The 27,817-nt window shown below is 37.1% G+C and overlaps 1 protein-coding gene across 2 annotated transcripts in view; it reads left to right on the plus strand.

Annotated features, from left to right (window-relative positions):
- LOC131161930 (protein TIC 40, chloroplastic) overlaps positions 1-27,817 on the plus strand; it is a 101,309-nt gene that overhangs the window by 61,254 nt on the left and 12,238 nt on the right. For both annotated transcript variants that reach the window (XM_058117966.1, XM_058117968.1), the window contains exons 9-10: positions 12,585-12,625; positions 13,072-13,117. In XM_058117966.1, coding sequence (XP_057973949.1) covers positions 12,585-12,625; positions 13,072-13,117 — 87 coding nt within the window. The remainder of the gene's footprint in view (positions 1-12,584; positions 12,626-13,071; positions 13,118-27,817) is intronic.

Consider the following 27,817-nt stretch of genomic DNA (forward strand, 5'->3'; position numbering starts at 1 on the left):
TTTGTGGCTTGGGAGGCAGTTTTGGGGTAAATTCTCCCTGTTGAGATCTGGTTAATTGAAGCCCTAATGTCTGCATCCTGATTCCGTGTTCTCAGACTAGAAATCTCTGGTTTTGGGCTACTGTTCTGTTTGGCTAGTATTGGGTTACAGCTGAGACTGGAGAGAGAGATATGAGCCTGAAGAGGCATTCAGTCAAATAATGAAAGTAAAAAAGCCTTGACATTGATCCCTTTCACCATTTTTAAGGTTATGTGAAGGGAGAGATGGAGAAGAGCCTTCGAGGGAACAGCTACATCACTTATAACCCTCAAAGAAATAGGTGGTTTACCACTATTACTAGCTGGTTCAATGGATTGTTTATGTTGGACACACAACTCTTGATTTTTTAGATATGTCAGACAACTAGTATGACCATATTGTTTCTATTGGTCTCTTCTGTACCTGGGAGGCATCCCCTTGGTTCTCTTTAATGAATTCTGTTTGCTGATGAGAAACAGTGAATTAAAATATTTACAGGGAAAAAGAATACTAGAACTATAAAAAATAGCAGTGTTTACTGTCCAAGGAATGAATCAAGAATAGAACTCAATGAACTAAATTCAGCTACCTCCCAAACATTAAGATTATGAAAAAACTGATGGTTCCAAGGAATATTAGTGTCATCTTGACTGTAGAAATTTGTAATAAGAGCATCATGAAATTAAGAAGGAAAGTCATTTTTCATATTTTTTCCTTAGATCAAATACTATTGATTATAAAAATTTGTTCTAATATGACAAAAAAACAAGAAAGATCAAATATGAATGATGTGTAAAATTATTTTTGTTTTCATTAATTTTCTATATTTATTTGATTTCCTAACTTGAATAAGTGGACTCCTTCGTATTTTCTTTTTCTTTCCGTAAGAGTATGTTTGGATCAAAAATTTTGTTTGGATGAGGTAAGGAAACTAAGAAGAAAATTAATTTTTTATTTTATGTTTGTGCAAAATTTTGATACGTACTCCGCCCTTGCAAATCAATAATCCTGCATCCACCCTTGGCCCCATCTAACCTCTACCTTGCAGAGGAAGATTAAGGCATAGGTCAATTATGAGCTTAACTAGCAGCTTAGAAGCATAATGATAGATGGATTGATGAATCAAAGGAAATATTTCTTGAATAGCAAACAAAGTTGGTGGTGGGATAAAGATGTCCAAAAATCTGGAAAGAAAAAAATAATTTGGTATAAAACGTGGCAAAAATGTAGAAACATGGATAACTTTGGAAAGTATAAAGAGGCAAGTAAAGATGCAAAAAAAGGCTGTTAGTGAAGCTAAACACAGATCATTTAATAGTTTGTATGATAGATTAGGTACAAAAGAAGAGGAAAGAGATATATTTAAACTTGCTAAAGCTAGAGAAAGGAGTAGTAAGGACTCAGGAAATGTAAAATGTATAAAAAGTGAGGATGATATTGTCTTGGTTAAGGGCGAAGACGTAAAAATAGATGGCGAAGTTACTTTAGTAAGTTGTTTAATGAAAACCAAATTGAAGACTTAAACTTAGAATTGAAAAATGGGGAAAAGGCTAAAAATATGAAATTTATTCGCAAAATTTGAGTTAACGAAATTAAATTTGGGCTAAAAAAGATGAAAAATAGAAAAGGAATAGGACCGAATAACATCCCAATTGAAGTTTGGAAATACGTAGGTGATGACGGAGAGTTGTATGGTTAACTAATTTATTTAATACATTTATAAAAACTAAGAAAGTGTCAGATGAATGGAGGAAAAACACTTTAATGCCTATATACAAAAATAAAGGAGATATTCAAAATTGTAATAACTATCGTGGAATTAAACTTACGAGTCATACGATGAAACTATGGGAAAGGGTTGTTGAGCAAAGGTTAAGGCTAGAAACGAAGGTCTCAGAAAATCAATTTGGTTTTATGCTTAGGGGATCTACCATAGGCTATATATTTTAATAAGATTAATGGAAAAGTTTAGAGAAAAGATGAGCGACTTGCATATGGTATTTATTAACTTAGAGAAAGCATATGATAGGGTACCCATAGTAGTCAAAGGTGCGAGGCGAAGGCGCATGCTGTAAAATTCCTATTTGGGGTAATTGATAGAAAAATTGAAAATTTAAAATGCCAAAACATTCAATATAGCAAAATTGGAAATTTAATGAAATTGCCAAGGCCAAAAGCATCAACAATTCAACATAGTTCAACATCAAAATAAAAGAGTACGATAAAAGATTTCAAAGTCTAAAATCTAAAAATCCTCCTCAATCATCAGCCATCACTCATGATCAACTAAGTCTGCCAAGATATCATCATCTTCTTCTTCATCATCAGAATTGTTTTCTCCAACATCTTTTTTCTCTTTTGCTTCTTCTGCACTTTCCACTTGGATTTCATCCTCATCTACAAGTTCCAACATTGTGGTCCTGCCCCTAGCATTGGCTGCACTGCTAGATGAAGCTCTTCCTCTAGACGATGATGAAATATTTGCACTTATTCTTGATCTAGTGTGATGCGGGGGGTTATTTAGTCCAGCAGTTCTAGCAACGGAATCCCAAGTCAAAATATCATCTTCAAACACAAGTTCATCATCCTCATCAGAATCGCCATCCATCGTACCAATCAACCACTCATTACTATCATCAATGTCCTTTAGGAGGATGGGATCAATGGTGTCACGCTTTTCGTATCAACGCCTTAGAGTTCGATTATATTTCACGAACACCAAATCATTCAAGCGTTGCTGGGCTAGCCTATTTCTCCTTTTGTTATGGAGCTGCAAAAAGTTTAAAGTAATATGATAAATAATGATTCTAAAAAGCAATAGACTAGTAGTTCTTGTTCTTTAATAATTAATTCACGATATACTAATGACTTACATGTTGGAATATGCTCCAATTTCTTTCGTAGCCGGTAGCACTACATGTGAGGCTAAGAATTCTCACAGCAGACTTTTGCTAGTTTGGAGCTGATGATCCAAATGACATCCACCATTGCGCTGTTATAAAATAAATTTTAAATGAAAACCAACTAGGTAAATAGCAAAAATAATTTTAAAAAGAAAGAGGTCGTAAAAATGTCACTTTACCTGGTGCTTGTAGCTTCCTTTGTCTCACTGCCAAAGTAATTCCAAAGATGCCACCAATGCTATTGTATTTTGACAACTCCTGTACAACTTTATCTTATATTTCAAGGGTTGGCATTAACCTTGCAATACATTTGTACAAACCCACCGTAATTTCTTCATCTTGCAAAATGACAGGGTTTGAATAGAAAAAATCCGGGTTCAAGTAGTGTGCAGCTGCATGCAATGGTTGATGAAGTTGGCTTCCCCACCTCGTATCAATAATTTCAAATGCTTCTTGAATTTATCCTCTCTCACCGAAAGCCTTTGCTATGGCTTCCTTAGCCCTATCCATTGCTTCATAAATGTATCCCATTGCAGGTTTTTTTTTTCCATCAACCAAACGGAGTACACGGACAAGTGGGCCTGTCAACTTAAGAGCATTGACAATAGTACTCCAAAAGGTAGGCATCAAAACAATACTGGCTGCTCTTTTGCCAGCTGCTTTCTTTGCCCATTTAGTAGTATTCCAATCTTCAGATGTAAACATTTTCTTGAAGTTGTTCTTTTGAAGGCGGATTGAACGAAGGGTGATGAAGGCAGTTGCAAATCTTGTAACTGCAAGCCTTAGCAACTCCTTTGCTCTAGTGAATTGTCTCATTAAGTTCACCACACCAACACGGTTATAGATATAACCATTCAAAAAAATTGCTCTTTTCAAAGTTGCATGAATTGAAGACATCTTCCCAATATCCTCCAAAATTAAATCGAGGCAATGCGCCGCACACAGTGTCCAATATAAATGTGGCCTCTTTGCTTCCAACAATCTCCCTTTTCAAAAGTCAAGGAGTGAAGCCATTAAAATATTAAAATAAACAATATATACACTATAGAATGTAGTTCTAGAAATAAGTTCTTGCCTGCTGCAACATAGTTTGAAGCATTGTCAGTTACTTGAATCACACATTTGATTCTCCAATTTCCTCCACGATCTCATCAAGTAATTTATACATTCTATCTACATTCTTGATAAGATTAGAAGCGTCAATAGACTTGATGAATACTGATCCCCTTGGGGAGTTCACTAAGAAGTTTATTATGCCCTTATTAGCAATCAAATCTCTCCAACCATCAGACATAATTGAGCAGCCATATTTTGCCCATTCCTCCTTATGGACCTTCAACAACTCTTTCATTCGACTAACTTCCTGCTTTAGAAAAGGAACTCTCACTTCATGATAGCTAAGTGACTTTATTCCAGGTCCATATTGTCCAATTGATTCAAGTGCCACTGCAAAGCTGCTTAGACGTACAACATTAAATGGTATTCCAGCATCATAAATCCATCTAGAAAAATCTCCCATTGCCTTTTTTCTTAGTTCTTTCTTGCATGCCTCATTTATTGATGTTTGCTTCATCTTCTTTTCTTTCATAGCTTGAACCGCTTTCTTTGGATTAGGAGTAAAAAGAAGTCTATAGGCCCCTTTTGTTTTGGTTTCTTCAAGTTGGATTGGTATGATCTTTTACTTCTATCACCATCAATAAGCACTCTCTTGCCACGAGTGTCAATTTCTTGAACTTCATCTTCTTCATCTTCACCATAATGATCTATATCATCAAAGTCAGGCAATAGCTCATTTTCCTCCTTTTCCATATCTTTCTTCAACATATACTCTTTAATCTCCTCACGTACATGAGCAGGGCACTTAGAGCATTCTTTTACATTTCGAAATCCTCCGACAATATGCTGTTTTGCCAGAAATATTCCTCCTCTTGTGACTTTGCCACAAAAATTGCAAGTCAAATTATTTCTTTTTTTCCGATCATCCAATGTGCATACTTCCATGTAGGATTTTTCTTTGCTGAGGCCGAGTTTTCACATCCAGAATCCATTTAAGATTTTAAACTTTGTATCCTAACTGAAAAAACAATGTATCGTATATTTCAGGCAAATTAGGCAATAACTTATTTTCTATTAGTAGCTAATAGCCTAATACGAGCAATAACTCATTTAAAATTTAAGACTTATAAAATGCATTTCCAAAAAAATTAAAAAATAGTAGCTCAATTTCAGTCAAAAGAATTTTATATATTAGTTATAAGCTTATAATTTATAAACTTACATTAAACTAAATATTTACTTAGTAATTACATGCAACAGGCTGCAAAAATAGTAGCTCAATTTCAGTCAAAAGAATTTTATGTATTAGTTATATACTTATAATTTATAAACTTACATTAAACTAAATATTTAATTAGCAATTACATATAATATTATAACAAGAAGGCAGCAGGCAGCAGGCAGCGGAAAGAAGAAGAAGAGGAGGAGGAGGAAGAAGAAGAAGGAGAAGAAGAGAAGCAGCAGGCAGCAGGACGCAGCACGCACGCAGCAGAAAGAAGAAGAAGAACAAGAAGAAGAAGAAGACTTAAGAAGGTTCGAAGGCTCAAAGACGAGCTCGCTGCTGGTTCGAAATGTCGAAGATGTCGTGACGAACTCACGGCTGGTTCGAAGGCTGGCAGACAAACTCACGAGGGCTCCTGCAGGTTCGAATTGAAGTCGTGAAGGGTCGTGCTTCTTCGAAATGTTGAAGATGAACTCACGGTCCTGATTCGAAGCTCAAAGATGAGGTCACGAAGGCTTCTGGCTGGTTTGAAGGCTCACAGACGAACTCACGCTGCTGGTTCGAAGGATTGCGAAGGCTCCTGCTGGTTTGATTGTGCAAGACAAACTCGCGAAGGGTCATGAGGCTTCACGGGGCCGAAGGGGGCTAGGGATCTTGTTTGTTTGAGTCGAATAAGGGCTACGACTCTGGCTGTGGCTATTTCTCTCGTTTAAAAGACTAAAAATTTACAAGGCGCGACTCACTGCGCCTCTCGCCTCATTGCGCCTTGTCTCGCCTCTTGCAGATGGCCTCGCCCCAAATGGTTTGAGGCGCAAGCCTCTTCGCCTCACTGCGCCTTGCGCCTTTTAACTACAATGAGGGTACCTAAGGAAGTTCTATGGTGAATTTTAGAAAACAAAGGTGTATATAATAAGTATACTAATGTCATTAAGGATATGTACGATGAAGTAATGATTAGTGTAAGGACTATAGATGGAGAAACTAGAGAATTTCCAATCACCATAGGTGTACATCAAGGATCTACTTTGAGCCCTTGTCTTTTTGCTTTAGTGGTGGACCAACTGACTAAGAGCATTCAAAATAAGGTTCCATGGTGTATGTTGTTTGTAGATGATATTGTATTGATTGATGAAACTAGGGGTGGAGTAGAGGCTAAGTTAGAAATATGGAGTGAAGCTTTGGAATCTAGAGGCTTTAGGATAAGTAGAAATAAGACATAATATATGAATTTAATTTCAGTAATGATAGGAGAAATATTGGAGGCAAAGTTAAACTTGATGATGAAGAAATAAACAACATTTGTAGATTTCAATACCTTGGATCTATTATGTAAGCTAAACGAGAAATTGAAGATAATGTAATGCATAGAGTTAAAGCAGGTTAGGTAAAATGGAGAAGTGTTTCAAGTGTACTTTGTTGTTAGGAGGAATATTGGGGACAAAGTTCAACTTGATGATGAATAAATAAATAACATTTGTAGATTTTGATACCTTGGATCTATTATGCAAGCTAAAGGAGAAATTGAAGATGATGTAATGCGTAGAGTTAAAGCAGGTTGGGTGAAATGGAGAAGTGTTTCAAGTGTACTTTGTGATCTTAGAATACCCTTAAAATTAAAAGGGAAGTTTTATAGGACGGCTATAGACCAGCTATGCTATATGGATCAGAATGTTGGGTGACGAAGAAATAGAATATCGAAAAAGTAAAAGTTGCCGAGATGAGAATGCTTAGATGGACGAGTGGTATAACACTGAAAGATAAATTAAGGAATGAACATATTCGCGGTAAATAAGGTGTAGCTCCTATAGAAGATAAGATAAGAGAGGGACGACTCAGATAGTTTGGGCACTTGCAAAGTAGGCCACATGGTGCGCTAGTGAGGAAGAGTGAGTTAGTTACTGTGGGGGGTAGTAGAAGGGGTAGAGATAGATTTAAAATAACTTGGAATGAGATAGTGAGTAAGAATTTAATAGCCCTGAATTTGTCAAAAGAAATAGTCTATGATTGCATAAATTGGCGGAAAAGGATTCATATAGCCGACCCCACCTATTGGGAGTTAAGACTTGGTTTTGTTGTTTGTTGTTGTATGTGTATGTGTGTGTATATATATATATCATCTGTTGTAGGGAACTTTCCTTCCTTCGTGCCCTCCAAATAACCAAAAGCCTCACACAAGCTATACAATCGCTAAGCTCATCTCAAAAAGAAGCTAAAAGACCACAACCAAATCCAATCCTTCGAAAACATGTCTACCAAATACCTCCTAATAAAAAAGAATATCCTTGAACTCATGCTTAGTTGAGAGCAATGTTTGAAAAGGCTAAGGCGTAAGCTTTAAGGCATTAAGGCTTTAGCTTTTCGAGAATTTTATTTTTTAGATAAAATATGTAAATAAATTTCATATGTTTTAAAAAGTAAAGAAAATTTTGAGAAAATAAAAAAGTAATTTAAAAGAAATCAGATATAATTTGTAAACTACTTGGCAGCCTTTCAAGAAAATTATTATTATTTTTGATAACAAAAAAAGATTTGATTGATAAGAGGAGAATCTACAAAAAGGAGAAAAAAAACTTCTGTCAAAACTCTGGAATAATGTAGCAAAAGTAAACTAATAAAACAAAAACTGGAAAAAATAAGAGCAACACATTCCTCCATTCTTGCTGAACCTCTGAAAGCTAACTCCCTTAAAGAAACCGAAACCAACACACCATAAAGAGGCCAGGTAATGAATCTTGTACCACATCAGCTGCCAGTTCAATTTTCTCCTTGAAAAAATCTGCGCACTACGCTTCAATTGTAATTCCCACAACACTGCAAAAATGCCACATCCCAAAGTTCAGCCCTATCCTTTCTTCTTCCAAATCCCCCTTCACCAATGTTGGGCAAACCCAAGTTTCTTCCATCACACCAAATAATTTACGCCAAATTCTCCAAGCATAATCATAGTGTAGAAACAGATGAGTAAATTATTTGGTGTGATGGGAGAAACTTGGGTTTGCCTGACATTGGTGTGATGGGAGGTGCTGTTTCAGAATTCAAATAATAAAGCACACAAACATTTTGGCCTCCGAAGGTTTCCTGATTTGCAATGGGTTATTAGTATTGATTTTATTAAGCACAATCAGCCACATGAGAGCCTTAATTTTTTGGGTAGCTTTGACCTTCCAAATAAATGAAAAAAGAGGAAAACAAGTATTGGAATGGGTCAACAACTCAAAAAAATTATTTACAAGAATACACCCCTGAATGATCCAAAGCCCAATACCAAGTATCTGTAGCTGAAGAAAGATGACAATTGTTCAATAGCAGCTGCAAGGATGAAAGTTCCATCAACTCTCTATCATTTAGAGATTTTCTTAAATGGAAGTTCCAAGAAGATCATAGGGCTATCCGGGCCAACCATGAAGAAGGAAATCATACTATTCTGCCCTGAGCTCAAACGAAAGAGACGAGGAAATGATATGGCTAAAGCATCATTCCCCAACCATGGCTCTTTCCAAAAGCAAATCCGAGAACCCCTCCCCAGAAAAAAATTAATGTGAGTAGTAAATAAGGGATAAATCTGAGAAATAGATCTCCATGGGCTCTTCGATGAACATCGCAATTTAACATTGGTATTCCGCCCATTCCCACCCAATGCACACTTACTTTTAATCACACTATGCCAAAGGGAATGATCTTCTATGGGAAAACACTATAACCATTTAGCTAAGAGGGCTGTGTTTTTAGACACCCATTTTCCGAAACCCAGCCCTCCATCTAATTAGACTTGCAAACCTCTTCCTACCTAACTAAATGATCCCTAAAGCTCCTAACTCCAGACCACAAAAAGTCTCTCATAATTTTCTCAATCTTACTAGCAGTCCCCATTTGAATCTTAAAAACCGACAAATAATGTAATGGAATACTTGATAAACAGGCCTGGATAAGGGTGATTCTGTCCCCAAACGAAAAAGAATGCTCCCTTCCAACCATCAAGCCTCTTGGCCACTCTCTTTACTATTGGATTCCAAAATTCTGCACATTTAGGATTACCCCCAAAGGGACCCTAAATAAGTCAAAGGCCAATCCAAAAGGGTACCCTCCACATCAGAAGATTACTCCCTAGCTCATTCAACAAGCGCATTAGTATTTGCTAAACCGCTTCTCCCCATATTTATTTTGAGCCCAAGATACCCTCTAAAATATTTTTAAGATACCTGAAATACAATTAAAAGAAGGGTTGTGATCTTCTAGAAAGAAGATAGTATCATCCACAAGCTAATGATGAGAAACCACTACTCTTTCTCCCCACTTCTAACCCTAGCCATAGCCCTATCCACCATTCTACTTAGCACATCAGCTACTAGGATAAACAAAAAGGGGGGAAGTGGATCCCCTTGTCTATTGCCTCTCAACGCCCTAAACCAAGACTTAGGTTCCTCATTCACCTCATTCACTACTACCGAGAATCACACATTAGACAAACAACCCTTTAACCACTTGCATTAACACTTGCCTAAACCCTTTCTCACAAAAATTTTATCCAAAAGATTCCATCAAACTCTATTTTAGACCTTCCCAAAATCCAATTTAAAAATTAAACCCCTCTTCTTCTGTTAGATTATCACTTTACCTAAAAGCTTAAGCTGTTAGGTTGTGGGCCAACAACGCATATCAAGCTTTAACACTCCCCAGCACGTGCATCCCGACAAAACGTGGAGAGATAAACACATGATAATATCACCCATTATAGGGAATACAATAATTTTTTAACTACCATATAATAAACACGGGCAACAAGACTAGAACTTAGAACCTCCTAGTAACCAACTTTGATATTGTGTTGGATTACCACTTTACCTAAAAGCTTAAGCTGTTAGGTTGTGGGCCAACAATCTATATCAACCTTTAACACCTCCTACAAATATCCTCCACCACTTCATTAGACACCAAAATAGCATGCACTATTTGTCTACCCCCACAAAAGAACTCTGAGCTGTAGAAATAGTTCTGTCAAGCATCATACTCGGCCTATTAGCTAGAACCTTGGTGGTAATCTTATAAACAATAGAGGCTAGAATAATAGGTTTGAAGTCCTCTACCTTAATGGATCTAGATTTCTTAGGCACTGGGGTAATAAAAGTGGAATTAATGCTCTTTCTCAGAATCCCGTTCCCATAAAATTCAGCGAAAAATTTAGGCATGTCATCCTTAAAAATATCCCAACAATCTTGAAAAAAAAGCCAAATTAAAACCATTTGGACCCAGAGCCTTATGCCTCTGCATCCCAAAAGCGACCTCCCTCACCCCCTTCTCTTCAAAAGGTCTATTTGACCAAAGCATTTGATCTCTAGAAATAGGATTCCACTCTTAACTCCTCAACCATTGGTCTACAAGCTTCTTCCTCAGAATAAATATTTAAAAAAAAAATAGAGATCTTGTAAGCAATACTACTAGGGTCATTAATAATGCTCCCTAACCACCCCCCCCCCGGGGAAAAATTATTTCCCTCATTACCTGGATGATTCAAAATCAGATTCAAATTGCCTGAAGAAGGAAGGAGACTGGTAATCAAATTCAACAAAAAACGTTAAAAACAAGGTTACCTTTCTCAGGAAATTTGATGTTTGGTGAGCCAGCTTATTAAACAGTAACTGCTCTGATGGTCAGCATAAATTGGAGTCCTAGGATTAACATCATCTGTCTAACACAGGTCCAACTTCACCTCTGTTTCCTTCAATAGATTAGTATCAGTCAAGGAATGAAAATCACTCTGACCTGCTTTACAGTGGCATCAATCATCTGGATGTAACTCTTTACGCTTTGATCGTAGTCCACATACTGAGTCTCTTCTAATAAAAAAGAAACTTCAGCCAGTAAGAAACAGGAGAACAAGGCGACTTACAAAAATCCTCGTGTGTTCTTAATTTATCCAATAGAAGACAATCCCCGGCTTCAGACTCGCCCTCTGAACTGAAGTTGTCAAGTCTCTGTTTTGGTTGATGTCACACCCAGTCACTGCATTCTTTTCACGCCCCCCCCCCCCCCCCCCCCACCAAAAAAAAAAAAAAAACCAAAAAGAAAAAGAATGCCAGCATCACCCCAAATACCCCCAAAGCTCAACCGAAGTTATCAAAAATTTTCCCAAGGGACACCTCTGCTCTGCTTTGAATTGAGTGCACCTTTGGATTTGATTGCTTTGAAACCCTTTCCAGCTCCCTGATTAACAGCAGCAAGAGTCTCTTTTGGCAACAAAAAAGGACTTTCATTTTCCTTATGCACATGACCATTATTGGATGACGCAACTCTCTTGGCCATAAGGATTCTTTTGCCTGCTTCATTGTGCCACCATTACTGGCCAAATATCAATCATCAAACAGGAGTTTCTTTAACCTTATCAACAGTAGCACAATTGCCAAGAAATGCTCGATCAGAAGCAATATCCTCTTGCATCATTTTCCTTTCTTTCTAAGCAACTAACTCAATATATTGGTCTTCTTTGCTTCAATCGTTTTGATTGACCTGCAGAATTTGAGCCCACTGTGGTATACCTATTTCTCATTCTTCCTCTTATTTCCATCTACATTTTCTCTTCCTTTCTACACAATTACCTCTCTCTATTCTCATCTATTATATTTCTCTATTTATTCTCTCTTTCTCTCTCTCTCTCTCTCTCTCTCTCTCTCTCTCTCTCTCTCTCTCACACACACACACACAAACACTTGACTGCTCTACATCAAATTGATATGGAGTGAAGGGATTGAGGACCACCGCTAGATGAAGTAGCTCCTCCACTTGTATATCTTTCATATTTCCAAAGAAATGAAAATCCCATGACATAGAATCCTCTTCTAAAGTAAAAAAGAGAAGAAATAAGGATATTTTGAAGAAACAAAACCCTATAAAACCAAGGAAACGAAAAACAGGAGCATTCCTGATCCTAGTATCCTTCTAGAAGTAAATGTGGATGAAACATCACTAAGAATTTTTGACAATTTTTTTGCCGTCTCCCAGAGTTGGACTGGGGGTGCTCACATGTTTTTGCTGTGATCATCTCTTTATAACACGGGAATCTTAATGATTGTGTAATTTTATCACTTGCTGTCATCTTTTTAGGACTTCTGTTTTAAGACACATTTATTTGTAGCAAGGCATGTTAAAGGTGGGTAAATGTTCTTGTGACTTCCATGCCTGCCTATTTAGAAATTAATGTTATTGATTATCTTATCGATTTGTAGTGATTGTTAAATTTATGAAATCATTTTATTTATTTGACTTTTAATTGCGATATTGCTCTATGAAAATATGAATTTAATGTTTCATACTCATTAAAGTTAGTATAGTTATTGATTTTCAAATTTCAAATAAACTTTCTTAGTCCTTTTTGTTCTTTATCCTTGCAGCTATTTACCTGAGGAAATGAGGAATCCGGCCACTTTTAAATGTTAGTCCATCATCCTCATGCACTTCTTTTCCTGAGCAAACTGTATTTTTCTGTACTTGAAAACTTACAATTGAAAGTAAGAGTTGGTATCATTGTAGAAATCATTTTTTGTATATTTTGGAAAAAACATTGTGTGCTCTAGGATGTTTGCCATTTGAAATGCCAATATTATCAGGATTCTTATCTAGTGAAATATGACTCATTTTGACTTTCCTTTAATCTTTTTTTTGTTTTTGTTTTTTGTTGTTGTTGCAAGTTCCTGCCTTTTTATTCTTTGTTTTTATTTTGTCATGTCTCTGGTTTCCTTTGCATAAAGGTTTATTGGTTTAGCAATCTTTTTGGTTCTTTCCACAAAATAGATGGAGTCTACCTGGCATAATGCAATGTGTTGTTTTTATTAGAATTTATCAACAGAACTGAACCTATGATGCATATTATTGTAACAGGGATGCTACAAAATCCGCAGTATCGTCAGCAGCTGGAAGAATTGTTGTGAGTTCCCTTTCCTGGTCAATTTTTTTTTGTTGAAAAAAAGAAAAAAAAAAAAGAAAGAGAATTGTTTCCTGATTTGTTTCAACAAGTGGCTACACACACACGTACACACATGGTCTTAAATTTCCATGAAACTGTTGAAATTTCTGATTTCCGTCACCTTCGAAATCGAAATTGCAGTCAACTTCCGTCTTGCATAATTTCCGTCGAAATCTCAACGAATCATCCGAAATTTATTGAAACCCCGAAATTTTAGCAAAATTTGTCGAAATTTATTGAAACATCAAGAGTGAAGTGAAATTTCTCTTTTAATTTATTTTATTGAAACAAAAGGTTATAACAAGTGCTTTTGAAATTATATGAAAAAATAAACTTATAGTAATATTTTATTTAACCATTCATGTCTAAATTATCAATATTTGTATAATAAATAATATTTAAATGATTTATGAATTTCATTTGCATTAACTGAATATGTGTAATGTACATTATCTTACAAACGTGTTTGATACACATACTATTTTACAACTGTTCCACCTCATACAAAACATAGATGTATTTAATTTGTAATATATTAGTCTTAAAACTTATATTTTTATGTTTGTTAACCATTTCTAAAGTTTCACAAAGAATTCCATGCATTACTACTAGTTTCCGTTATTTTTTCAAATCGAAATTGAAATTGACATCGAAATCGAAATTTCCGTACTTTTGGAGCTTCAAAAGTTGAGTCGAAATCGAAATTTAAGACCTTGCGTACACATACATTGTTAACATTTTGTCACCAAATATTTATTTTAAGTATTGTTTTATTTTCATTTTATGATCTTCATTTTTTATGGGAAAATGTAATAGTTAAAGTGCATATTGTTTTCCCATCTAACATGTGGTGAAGTTCATGTCATGCATTTTTACTGGTACTGAATCATTTTGTTCTAGTCTCTACTCAGGTTCTGCTAAATATGTAGTATAAGATTCCCTGAAATAATATTTGAATAAATTTAACAAGATGGAAGAAGATTAGGGGGAGGGTTTTTCAAGCAAGACATAGATTAGCATAAAAATATTGGAACATATTTTAATATATTGATGTAGGGAAATGATTCCTTAACCAAAATTTTGTAGTAAGAGAGGGTAAGAGAATTGAGAGACAGAGCCACAGAGATAAAAAGCTTAGTGAAGGAGTGGGTCCTGTCTGGAGTCTTAAGGAGAGATGAGGCCTGCACCATCCTTGCCGTCGCCTCAACCCCAACCTGCTGTGCCGCAACAACTGTTGCCTCATAACCCAGAACCCAGCTTTTCACCTCTTTTCATCTTCTCTTACCCCGGCATGTTGATCCGGCTAGCCATTTTCAAAACTTTACCCAAGCTATTAAATTTTGATTTCTACTAAATTTCTTGGCTACAAAATATAGAAATTTTGATGGAAATCATAATTTTGACGTAAAAAATTTCGATATCCATGTAAATTTTGATGATTTTTAAAAAGTGATGGAAGTTACTACTATTCTGATTTAATGAGTTTGGGTTGGGATGATGTGTTTGGCTAACAACATGATCCATGTGAAACTTGGGCCTATCTCTTATATCCTTAAAAAAGGGTTTGATTAGGGGCCTGGCCCTTTCACAAAGGACCCAACTGTGATGCGAAAGCAAAAGCCTAAAAATAACGCCTAGAGCTAAATAGGCTTCTTCAATTAAATGGCCCATTTTGGTTAAGAAGAAAGTGAGGTGGAAGTGGCCCAAACGTGATTTCTTGGCCCCCTCTTTCCCAAGTGTAACCCTAGCTGCTTGCACGAGGAACCCTTCAACCTACGGAACTGTAGCTGCCCCAAAATTCTTCTGTAACTCACCTTTGCATCGATAGCACAAATTATTTTTCCCATATTCCAAATCCTGTCTTGTGGTTTGGGCCTACTTGCGCAACCTTCTCTATCACTGGTTTCCCCTTCCATCACCACCCAACTCCATGATTTTGGATTTGGAGGCCTAGCATCACCTGCGCCACCTGAATCTCGATGAAACTCCTTAACTACATCATAGAATAAGTTTGCAAAACTATGCTAGCCGGCCCTTTTTTCGCCATAGGAATAAAAACTGAAAATACTTACCCTTCCACACCAGACCTAACTATAGGTATTTCCCCACCCTTGTCCATCTAATCTTCATCCAGTGCCATTGATTACCCAAAAGGACTCTTTGAGAGCCTCTCTCTGACTGAACGAAATCTTAAAGCCCATATGCAAACCACAGGCCTGCCTCTTTCGAGAGTTTTATCCACTTGCTGCAGGAGAAGTTTTTCTTGAACACAAACAGAAAGGGAGGTCCCTCCACCTTGTCCAATCTCAGATTGAATGTCTTCCCTTCAATCTAAATTGAACACCTTGGCATCATCTAATACTAACTGAACCATAATAAGCTTAATGAGAGGTAAAGGGAGGAACAACATGTGTGTGAGAGAGGGAGGATAGCTAGAGAAATTTTTTTTTTTTGCTTACCTTCTCTCTCTGACTGAACGAAATCTTGAAGTCCATATGCAAACCACAGGCCTGCCTCTTTTGAGAGTTTTATCCACTTGCTGCAGGAGAAGTTTTTCTTGACACAAACAAAAAGGGAGATCCCTCCACCTTGTCCAATCTCAGAGTGAAAGTCTTCCCTTCATCTAATACTAACTGAACTATAAAAAGCTTAATGAGAGAGAAAGGGAGGAACAACATGTGTGTGAGAGAGGGAGGATAGCTAGAGAGATTTTTTTTTTTTTTGCTTACCTTTTTTTTATTGTGCAAGCCAGAATGTGATTATTAATTTTGACCCAAGGCATTTTTCCTACAGGTGTTGATGTCACAATTGAAAAAGATTGTGCTATGCCAAGGAGAAATATATTCTTAAGGGAGGACAATGACCTAAGATCTATTGGGGGATGAGAGGGACAATCGGGACCCATAGGTGTTGTTGGATATGGGGTGCAAGGTAGTCAATCCTCTATATTAGACTTTGAAGGTTGATTTTTCTCTTCGAATTTAATGAAAGGGAAAAAAAATACTAGTAAAGGAATTGCAAAAATTGGCTTTTATTATCAACTATTAAGGTAGGAAGTATTAGTAAGGTATTAGGATGAAGAAGTTGATTTCAGGAGCTTGATTAAATGTTGTAAGATTAAGGAGAATATAGGAAATATTTCTCCTTACAGGATTCTAAGTTAGAGCTGGTAGATGGATTTCTTGTTTGGGCTTAGGAGTATTTGGGACTCTTGGTTTACAGATTGGGTGGTGTTAGCATCTAGGTGTTAGCATCTAAGGGGGGAGGGTATTTTGATTATTTGAGACACTAGGTTTTTTTTTTTTTGTAGACTAGATGTTCCATTTGGCTCCTTTTATTTGTATTTTTAGATATAAGGAGGGTAAGGATAGTGGTGTTTACGTTGGTTTATGGCCCAATTGTCCACGGTTGAGGGGTTTTAAGGGATGAGTTAGCAGTGGTTTATGATTTGTGTTTTCCAAATTGGTGTTTGTGGGGGAGTTTTCAATGTTATTAGATCCACTAATGAAACATTGAGAGGTTCTATGATCACTCCCAGCTTGAAGGGTTTTGATTCTTTCGTTAGGGATTGTGATTTAGGGATATTTCTCTTTCTAATGTTCAGTTCACCTAGTTTGTGGCTGGTGATAGGTCAATAGATGCTAGGATTGACGTAGTTCTATTCACTACATTTGAGAGGGTTCAGAATCTAACTCAAGAAGTGCTTCCTTAGTGCTTGAATCTAACCCTATGAAGTGGGTGCAGCTCTATTTCGTTTTGGAAAAATGTGGTTGACGCATCTTGGCTTTCAGAGGTTGGCTAGGGAGTCGTGGGTGAGTGTCTTGTGGAAAGTTTGAAAGGTTTTCACTTTATGATGTGATTGGAGTTTATGAAAGAAAATTTTTAAATTCGGAATGTGGTGGTTTTTGGTGATGTGCAATCAAGGAAAAAAGACACAAACTAGGTATTCTTGGTTAGCTGAGGAGGGGCTTGTTTTGGAAGAATTAGCTGGTAGGAGGGTTCGGTTGTCTAATGAGTTTGACCTGGTTCTTTTGAGGGAAGGGGGTGGGGACTGAATCTTGAATGAATTGTGTTAAAAAGAGAGCTTCTAATGTGACTCTTTCACCAAGGTGGTGAGTGGTAGGAGGAGGAGAAAATTTAGAGCAATACTTGGAGCAGGATGATAAGAGTTGTGTTTACGAGGGTCCGTGAATGCATTGCAGGTATGATTACTGATTTTTATAGGAACCTTTTCTCAAAGAAGGATGAGGTTAGGGTTATGATTGAGGGTTACAAGAAAGTGGAGTGGCTAGGAAGAACAGTTGAGGAGGAGATTATATGTGGAGTGTTTTGAAATGGATAGAGATAAGGCCCCTGGGCAGCATGAGCTTATGACAGCATTTTTTAAGGATGGTTGTGGTTTTTTGAATGAAGATATTAGATTTTATTTTCCTGATTTTTTTAACAGGGTTGTGGGGAGGAGCAATAATTTGACCCGTGCACCTTGTTTCCTAAAAAGGATTGTGCTACTAGAGTCAAGGATTTCAGGCCTATTAGTCTGGTAGTGTACAAGGTCCTAAATAAAGTTTTATCTAAAAGATTGGGTAGTGTCTTGTTGGATATTGGATATTATCCTCGTCAAAGCACGTCCATGGGGGATAGGTAGATTTTAGTTGCAGCACTGGTAGCAAAGAAGGTTGTTGAACATGCTGTTAGTACAAATAAGAGGGATCTAGTTTCGAAATTGGATTTGAAAAAGCTTATGATCGGGCCAGTTGATGTTTCTTGGATAGTGTGATGGACGAAAAAGGTTTTCGGGCAAGATGGAGCAAGTTGTGAGGCTAGACCTTGGTTTTGAGCTTCTAGGGGGCCTGACACTGGGCGATTTTCTATCCTAATTCCTTTTCACGATTGTGGTAAATACATTAAGTAAATTGTTGATAGAGGGACTGATAGGGGTTTGGTGGAAGGGATTAAGGTCAGCCATGAGAACCTGCCCATATTGCATCTGCAGGTTGCAGATGGCACCATTTTTTCCTTTTGGAGGATATGGGTAGTTTTCCCAATATGTTAACCATTTTGCAAGGTTTTGAAAAAATGTTGAGGCTAAGGATTAACTTCTCTAAGAGTCGCATTGTGGGGGATTAGCTCAAGTCTTTTTGCTTGTTTAGCACATTGTGCTGTTCTGAGTTGGTGTGTTATTTATTTAAGTGTCCCCTTAGGCTGTAACCCTTTTGCTGATTCTTTTTTGACCTAGTTTTTGAGATAGTTATTAGGAGGCTAGATGGATGCAAATGGGTTTTTTTTCATGCTTAGGTGCTGTATTACTTTAATTCATGTTTGTCTTTCTTCTATTCTCGTGTTACTTGCCCCTTTTTAAAATTCTTGTGAGAGTTGCTTAAAGATAGAGAAATGGGTGTAGGATTTCTTGTGGACGGGAGTAGGTGAGTGAGATGGGACCGTCATTTGGCCTGTAGTAGGTCCAAATGGTGAACTAGATAGGGACCATCTTTTAGGGTGTGGCCATCTTACCTTTAAATCTTAGTTCTCTTTGGCATAGAGTAATTTTTAGTAAATTTATTTGAGTCCCCTTGGATATTCATGCTTCAGATTTATGATCCATTTTCCCCCCATAATTTTTGGAATAGGGTTGGTAATGGGGTGAGAAATCGCTTTGGGAGGATTATTGGAAATTTTTTTTTTTTTTGGGAGGATTATTGGATTGGATGGGCTCCTTTGGTTCTCATCTATCCTCCTCCTTTTGGCTTATCTCCTTTTCATGGTATCCTGGTCTTACTTCCTCTCGTATGTTTTTGGGATTTCATTTTGGATGGGAGAGAGAAAGACTAACAAGCTTGCCCTTTTGATTGATGTGGTAGATTAGTTTTTCATTTCTACTTGGGGAGTAACAAATGGGTTTGGGGTTTAGACTTCTGGAAATTTTCTTGCGTCTCTTTCGTTTCTCATTCCATTGCCATTCCTTTTGCCCTCTACTCTTTGATTTGGAAATGTAAAGTTCCTTCAAAGATAAAAGCCTTCAAGTGGACTGCAATCATTGAGAAAATTAATACCAACGACTTGTTTATTCAGTGTTCTTTTGCTTGTAGTTTGTCAAGTTTCTTTTAAAGGTGCTTGGTGAAATGTGGGTATGCCCAAAATTAGTGGATGATCTGTTTGGTCGTTTCCTTGGCTGGTTTGGAGAAGGGAAGTATGCCAAGATCTGTTAGTTACTTCCTTTGTGGATATGTGCTCTTTGTACTGTGTTGTGGGGAATTTGGGTGGAAAGAATGCTAGAATTTTTTTATGGAAAGAGTTTTTTAGTGGGTTTCATTTGGAAGAGAATTCATTACTTGGCTTCTCTTTGGGCTTACAGCACTTGCTGTTATAAGGCGTCTTGTTTTCAAGATATCACCAAAGATTGGTGTGCTTTGTTAAGATGATGTAGCTTTCTTTTTCTATTTTCTTTTGTTAGAGGACATCTTGTTCTTCTTTTTTTTCATATCCTTTTCTCATTTTGCTTTTATTAGAGTGTATTTTTCTATCCAATCAATATGTATGTATGTATGTATGTATGTGTATGTATGCATGTTTGTATGTATGTATGTATGTATGTATGTATGTATTTTTTTGTACATCATTTTGGAGGGATAGAAGAAATTGGGTTTTGGATCCCACTATGAACTTTTCATTCAAGTCTTTCCTTGTTGACTCATGCGCCTAATGCTATCCTATCCTTTTACATACCTTTATTTGGAAAGCTAAGGTTCCCTAAACAAAATCAATACAAGTGATTTGCATCAGAGAATGCCAAATAAATCTCTGTAACCATATGCATTTTTTTTTTTCAATAGCAAAAGAAATTCATTGATAGATTAAGTACAAACACAAGGGGAGACATCTCCTTAACAAAGTCTGGGATACCCCAGAGAAAACAAAAAATAAAAACTAAAATGCACAAAAAACAATACCCGAAAATCAGCATGCCCTAATTAGTCAACAAGGAATGCCAATTGTGCTATCCAAAAAGCACATCCCCTTTACGTTTCCATAACCCACACACCAGAGAAGCCAAATAATGAATCTAATCCTGCACCAACAGAAATGATAATTTCTTCCCTGAGAATATATGTAAATTACAGTCCCTCCACAAACCCCAAAATACTGCGAATAAAGCACAGTTCCATGTCACTGTTCCTTCCTTTTTCCTACAAAAATTGACAAAAAGAAATTGCAAATAACTCCATTGTCTCTGGACAAACCCAACTTTCTCCAAAATAATTGAATGGATTGTTCCAAACCCCCCAAGCAAAATCACAATGCAGAAAAAAGATGCAAAGCACATTCTGGGCAGTTAGAACAAAGCACAAACATATCTGGAAGAAGAGCCTCTAAAGGCCTCCTAATCTGCATCAAGTTATTAGTGTTGATCCTATTAAGCACAACCAACCAGAGAAAAGCCTTGATCATTTGGAAAAGGAGGGGGGGGGGGGGGGGCGCGTTGGGCGTATAAAAAATTTTAGAGAAAGGAAAAATTGGTGCCACTCAGGAACTTACAAAAAGATTTGCAAGAATAAAATCCTGAGGAATCCAAAGACAAGGATTGACTATCAGCTCTCAAAGATACCCGACAATTATTCAATAATATTAACAAGGAGGATAATTCTTTTCTTCCCTATCATTCAAGGATCTCCAAGAGTGAAAATCCCAAGAAGGTAAAGGACCACCTAGTAACAAAAGAAGAAATGGAATCATTCTACTTTGAGCTCAGATGAAAGAGGCGAGGAAAAGAGTTGGTCAAAACAACATTCGATCTTTCCAAAAACAAATATTACAATCCCTATCTAGCAAAATTTTGCTATGAATAGTAAAGTGAGATAAATATGAGAAATAGCTTTCAATGAAGCTCGAAGAACATCTAGAACCTAAATTAGTAACCCACCCATTCTCATCAAGTCCAAACTTGCTTTTAACAACTTTATGCACAAGGAAGAATCCTCAAACGAGAACCACCTAAGCCATTAGGCCAAGTGAGTCATGTTTTGGAAATCAAATTTATACGATACAAATTACTTTCCCATTTAGACCTACAAACCATCTCCCATCTCACCAAATGGTACCTAAAGCCCTCTACTTGCAGATAATATCTCATAATTCTCTCAATGTGGCTAGCAACTCTCGCAAGAATTTTGAAAGTAGAAAGAAAATACAATGAGATATTAAAAAGACAAGCCTGAATGAGGTTAATCCTGACTCCCAAAGAAAAAAAAGCTCCCTTCCACCCATCTAAATGCTTAAACACTCTCTCGACACCGGATTCAAAATTCTATTAGATCTAGGGTTACCCCTCGTCCCACCCCCAAAAAAAAAGGAACCTTAAATTGGGTAACAGCCACTCTGACACAATGCACCCTACCTATAAGGATAATTCTGTGGCATGTTCAGTGGGCACATTAAGTATTGTGATATCACTCTTCCTCATATTAATTTTAAGCCTTGAAACCCTTTCAAAAATGTGGAGAAGCCCCAAAATATTCTCAAAAGAAGTCCTATGACCTTCTAGGAAAAAGATAGTATCATTAGCAAACTAAAGGTGTGAAACCATTACCCCTTCCCTCCCCACTCCCAATCCTTTCACTAAACCTCTATGCATAGTCCTATCCATCCTACTCAAAACATCGGCTACTAAAACGGGGAAAGAGGATCCCCCTTTCTAGTCCCCTTCATAGCCCTAAACCAAGATTTAGGCTCGTTGTTCACTAACACTGAATAATTCAAATTAGACATGCGACCTTTCATCCAATTATGCCATCTCTCTCCAAACCCCTTCCTCATAAAAATCTTATCCAAATTGTTCCAACTCACCCTATCATATGCTTTTTTTTCAAAATCCAGCTAAAAAGTGAGCCCCTTCTTTCTCCTCCAAATGTTCTCAATGACTTCATTTGCAATAAAAATGGCATCCACAATCTGTTCCTCCTTCCCCCCCCCCCCCCCCCCCCCCCCCCCCCCCCCCCCCCCCCCCCCCCGCGGGCGGGGGAAAAAAACTTTGGGCCATAATCATAATCTTATCAAGAACCTTTTAGCTTGTAGTTTAGTGATTATTTCATAAACACTGGATACTAGACTAATAGGTTTATAATCAGAAATCTTAATTGACCTACTTTTCTTTGCCGCCAAAGTTATAATGGTAGAATTAATACTATTACTCAAAATCCCATTCCAGTAAAATTAATTCAAAACCTTCAGCAAGTCATCGTTAACTACCATCTAACAATCTTGAAAAAAAGTCCAATCGAAACCATGCAGCCCAAGAGCTTTACCCCTCTCCATCCCAAAGACAAGATACCTGACTTCCTCTTCCTTGAAAGGTCTCTCTAACCAAGCTGTCTTAACATCAGACAAAGGATCCCACTCTAAACCTTCCACCATTGGTCTGCTCTCATCCTCCTCATGAGCAAGTTAAAAATCAGTGATCTTAGAGGTAATCCTGCTAGTATCTGAGATAGTAAACCCCCTATCCACCTCCAACTCTCTAATCAAATTCTTCCTCATTTTCCCACAAGCTGTCCTATGAAAAAAATCTAGAATTACAATCAACATCTCTTATCCATTTAAACTTCGTCGTCTGCTTCCAGCTTCTAATTTCCTTAAAAGTCACCTCTTCCAATTCATTCTTCTATGAAACCCTTCTTGACTCCTCCCTTGACGAAGGAAACTTCTCCCTTTCTATCTAGCATTCTAGCTCATCCAACTTTCCTAAAATACTAGTCTTTGTAAACCTACTATCTCCAAACACTGCCCTATTCCACTCTTGCAATTTTTATTTCAACCTCTTCAATTTCTTCATAAATAAAAGCCCTTCCCAACCCCTTTCCCGTTCCTCACTCCAAGAATTCCTTACTAGAGGCTGGAAAGAACCATGATCCAACCACATGTTTTCAAACCTTAAGGGAGTAGGATTCCAAGAAACCTTCTTTGATTCCAATAAGATAGGAAAGTGATTAAAGGTGGCTCTAGGTAAAACATCTTGTGAGAGATTAGGGAACTCATCTTCCCACTCCCAGGAAAACAAGAACCTGTCAGTTCTACTAGCCACTGCCCTAGCTTTACCCGTCGACCATGAAAAATTACCATTACCCAAAGTAAGATCCCTGAAACCACACTCCCTTATAAACAAATCGAACTTTTGCATAGTTTCAGTCAAGGTCTTAAATTTCGATTTCAACTAAAATTTGAAGCTCCCAAAGTACATAGAATTCGATGGGAATTTCAATTTCGATGTTAATTTCTATTTTGATTTGGGAAGAACGGTGGAAATTAGTAGTAAAGCATGAAATTCTTTTAGGAAATTTTAGAAATTCTTAATAGATGTAATAATGTAAGTTTTAGGACGAATGCATTATAAATTAAATACACCTATGTTGTGTATGAGGTGCTATAGTTGTAATATAATATATGTATTAAAAATATTAGGTTAATGTGAATGAAATTTATAAATCAATTAAATATTTTTTATTATACAAACAAAGATAATGTAGACATTAATGGTGACGGTTTAATCTTTTATTCAATTTGAATGCCCTTTTACTAATCTTTTGATTCAATTTAAAAAAAAAAAAAAAAAGATTAAGAGAGAAATTTCACTTTGCATCTAAGTCTCACATTTGAATTCTAAGGAAATTTCATTCTATAGTTAAAATTTCGAGAAGCTTTGCTAAAATTTTTGAGATCTTGATAAATTTAAGATGATTCGTTGAAATTTCGACAAAAATTATGTTAGGCAGAAATCCATTGCTATTTTGATTTCGAGGGCAAAGGAAGCGGAAATTTCAAGAAAAATTTTGATAATTTCGTAGAAATTTAAGACCATGGTTGTAGTAGCCCTACCTCCCTCTTTCTTCCCTCGAGGAAACCTTACTACATTAAAATCAACACCCATGATCCACCTAGGGAGCAAAAGCCAAAACCAGAACAAAGTTCATCCGAATAGAGCCCCTGAGAGTAGGCCTAGAAGGACCTTACATGAAGGAAACCCATCATTGACTTGGATCGCTCACTTCTAACAAGATAGAGAGAGGAAAAAAAAAAAACCCACTAGCCTATCTGCTTTGCTAATAGAATGAGTATCCACAACACAAGAATGCCACCCGCTGACCCCCGAGAGGGAAAACCCAATCCTTACAATGCCCATCCCAAATCCCTCTAACAACCTCCCCATCAACTAAGTCAAGCTTAGTCTCTTGGATCAATACAATATTGGGAGAATTCCTAAGAAAGACCTCCCTAATCCAACACCTCTTCCTAAAATCCCCTAAGATTCCAATTCACAGTGTTCTTAATCTTATACGTTACGTCCCTTCCCGTTACCCTTTTTTGCCCCCAAATTTTATGGAAGAAGCCGTGTTCTTTAACTCTTTCTGCACCTTCTTTTTCCTCTTGTAAGTTTTTGAACTCATCCCCAACCTTACCTCAACTCTAGCAGGACTCACCAATTTCAAACCCATGTCATTTAGGAGCTCATTTCAGTTTCTAAAGACTCTGTCACTAGCCCTTAAGCGAAAAACAGAGGCACTACCCCCAGCAAATCCCTACTTGGGACATGAGGCATCAAAAGAAAAGGACTGAACAGGAGGGGGAAAGAATACCTTTTTCAGGTAATGAAGAATTCAGGTTACCCAAAGGAACTGCTACCTCTTCATCATTACCCCTCCCAGCATCGGAAGGAATAGCAACAATGTTGACCTTATCATTAGTAGGCTCAGGAACAAGGGACAAAGACCCCTCTTCAGTCAAATCTATTTGTCTGGTCTGAGTATTTTTTAACGGTACCTCCCTTACCTAGTGTTAGAGAACAATAGAGAACTCTCTTCCCTGATATGATGAATTTCATGTGAGGAATTTTTGTTCTGTTGTAACATTTCCTCATTTTCATCTGCAAAAAGTCCCTTTGAATGTTCTTCCCAGTTATCTTCTCCTTCCATACCTAGATCAGCTCTCAACTGATTAATTGACAAGCCATTTTCAAGAATCACTGAAACTGCTTAGATCTTCTTTTGAATCTGAGCACTCATCATCACCATTCCCTTCTCCATTTGCTCTCTCAAATATCAAATAGTCATGGAGATGAAGATGCATAATCAAAACCACTCTCTGCTCCCTTGCTGCTGGACAAATCATCTTCCAGATGGATACCGACATCTTTCTGTTGTAAAGATCTAATTTTTTTTTTTTTTCCTTCTTTCTGTTGCCCTTCAAGTAAACTTTGCCTATGTGCTCCACAGCCCCTTTGGTTATAACATCCTCACCCCCTCCCCCCACAACTTTGATATAGAATGTTCAAAAAGACTATTATTATCCTTACTTTGTATGTTCTTCTAAGAATTTACACAGCATCTGCCTTCTTTCGAACTGGCTACAGTTAAAGCAAGTTCGGACTCGGTCAATTTCCAGCCCTAACTTCCCTCACCTTCCTTTATTCTAGTTCTCGTTGGGCTCTGATTTAATGAGCCCATTTCCTTTAATCCTTGGGGAGGCGGATCAGCCTTTTGAGCTGGACTGGGCCCATTCCCCCTTTTTCTTTGATGACACATTTTGCAACTGTTCTAGATGGTCCACTAAGATCAGGCCTAATCCTCCCTCTCCCAAGTCCAGAGTTAGAATTGGAAACAAATTTTAAAACCGAACTAGAAAGGGAAGCTAAATTCCACCCCTATATATTTTCTGTTATATTATTGGGGAGACTTCCATTTTATTCCTACATTGTTCTTTTTCATGGAGTACGTGCAAGAATATGTTTGGGGTTTTTGTTGAGAATTGGCTCTGTTGTCCTTTAAATGACCTTTTTAGTGTTCATTTTAGGGTTTTCGGAAGTAGAAAGGGAGGAAATCTCTTTGGAGTTGTATTGGCAATTATTTGGTGCATTTTGTTGGAGCAAATTGCTAGACTTTTCGAGAGTTTTGCTACTTTTCATGCTTTGTTTCGAGCAGAGTGGTTTTTCTTGCGTTGCTTTTGTGCTTTGCAAATGGCTATTTTATAGGCATCTTTTTAATCGACATACAACATGTTGGAATTGGTGTATTCCCAAGAGGGGGGGAGGTGAATTGGAATTTTAAAACTTTTGCCTAGGTTAAACCAGATATCAGTAATCCTCAACCTAGGGTCTTTCTAAGCATATACCAATTGCTTAGATAAAAGTAATATGCGGAAATTAAATCAAGCGTAACATTCACACTATATCGAATATAGCATACATGTGCAGAAATATAAAGTTCTAGAAATTAATAGTAGATACACGATATGTTATCGGGGTTCAGCCAATACTGCCTATATCCCCGCCTTAGCTCGTAAGCCTGAGGATTCCACTAATGCTCGCTTATCGGGTGGATCGACACCGTTTACAATACCAAGTCAAATTACCAGGGCTGACCTCAACCTTTACAACCGATCTTTACGAGCTAGATCAACACCCCCTCAGGTCACGCCTGGAATACAACAGATAATTAATACAATTTTGTGTACAATTTCAATTGCTTCTCAACTAAGCAAATATGTACCAATACGCACAAACAATAATCGATGCACTCACAGATAATAGTATTTATGCTCAAGTGAGATCTTGAAAATTTAATTCAAGATAATATATATTCAACGAGTGAATATTTAAGGTTACCTCAAAACCCTAATCAAGTATCACCCAAATATTTTATCAAATATAATCACAACAGATACTTAGGGTTTAAGCTTGCAAAAGATTTATTAAATAAAATATGCATGCTCTCAAGTTTTGCAATTTGAATGCAAAGACTAGGAAGCTAAAAACAAGTTATTTCTAATCAAATATTTATATACGAAATCTTATGGGAATAAACAATTAAGCAAAAACTCCCAAAAGGTTTTTCAAATATGTATGAATATAAGAGAGTAATGCCAAGGAAATGATTTGAAATATGCACACAATAAAACAATCAAATCTTCCTACACCTTGCAATTGATTTGCAAGTGAGGAGAACTAGAAAAACGAACTCTCTATTTCAAAATGATATTTTCTAATAAGCATGTAAGAGAGTATGAAAAATATGCTTGGAATATTGAGTATATAGCAAAAGATGTATAAAAGATTTGAGAGAATTTTTCCTAATTACTTTTGCTAATCTCGTTGCTAATCAAGGCAAATGAGTGGATATATATAGATATCCCTCAAATTTTGACCGTTGGGGACCTATTGGGGATTTTGAAAAAGTTTAGTTAAAAGTTAACCCCCGTTTAGTGCTTAGTACAGTGGTTAAAAATATGGCAACCCGAGAGTTTAGGTCGACCGTATTTATGGTTCGGTTGGCCCAATTGTCAAGTTTAGTTGATCGTGAAGATTTTGAATTATGAATATGGTCGACCGTATTCAAGGTGATTTTGAAAACGTTCGAGGTTCGGTCAACTATATCTTAAATTCAGTCTGCTATTCATATGGTTCAGTCGACTCAATCACAAATAAACTAGAAGTTCGGTCGACTAAGTTGTTGGGGGTCAAACACTTGCCAGTTCGGTCGATTGTGGAAGATACGTTCAAAAACTGAACAGTCGACCGAGCGAAGTCAACAAGTTGACTTCTGATCATTTCGGTCGATCGAGGCTTTTTGAACACGTTGAGTTCGGTCAGCTGAAGCCCTTTCAAACTTCAAGATGAGT

This window comes from Malania oleifera, chromosome 8 (genome assembly GCF_029873635.1).
Source record: "Malania oleifera isolate guangnan ecotype guangnan chromosome 8, ASM2987363v1, whole genome shotgun sequence".
Taxonomy (NCBI): Eukaryota; Viridiplantae; Streptophyta; class Magnoliopsida; order Santalales; family Ximeniaceae; genus Malania; species Malania oleifera.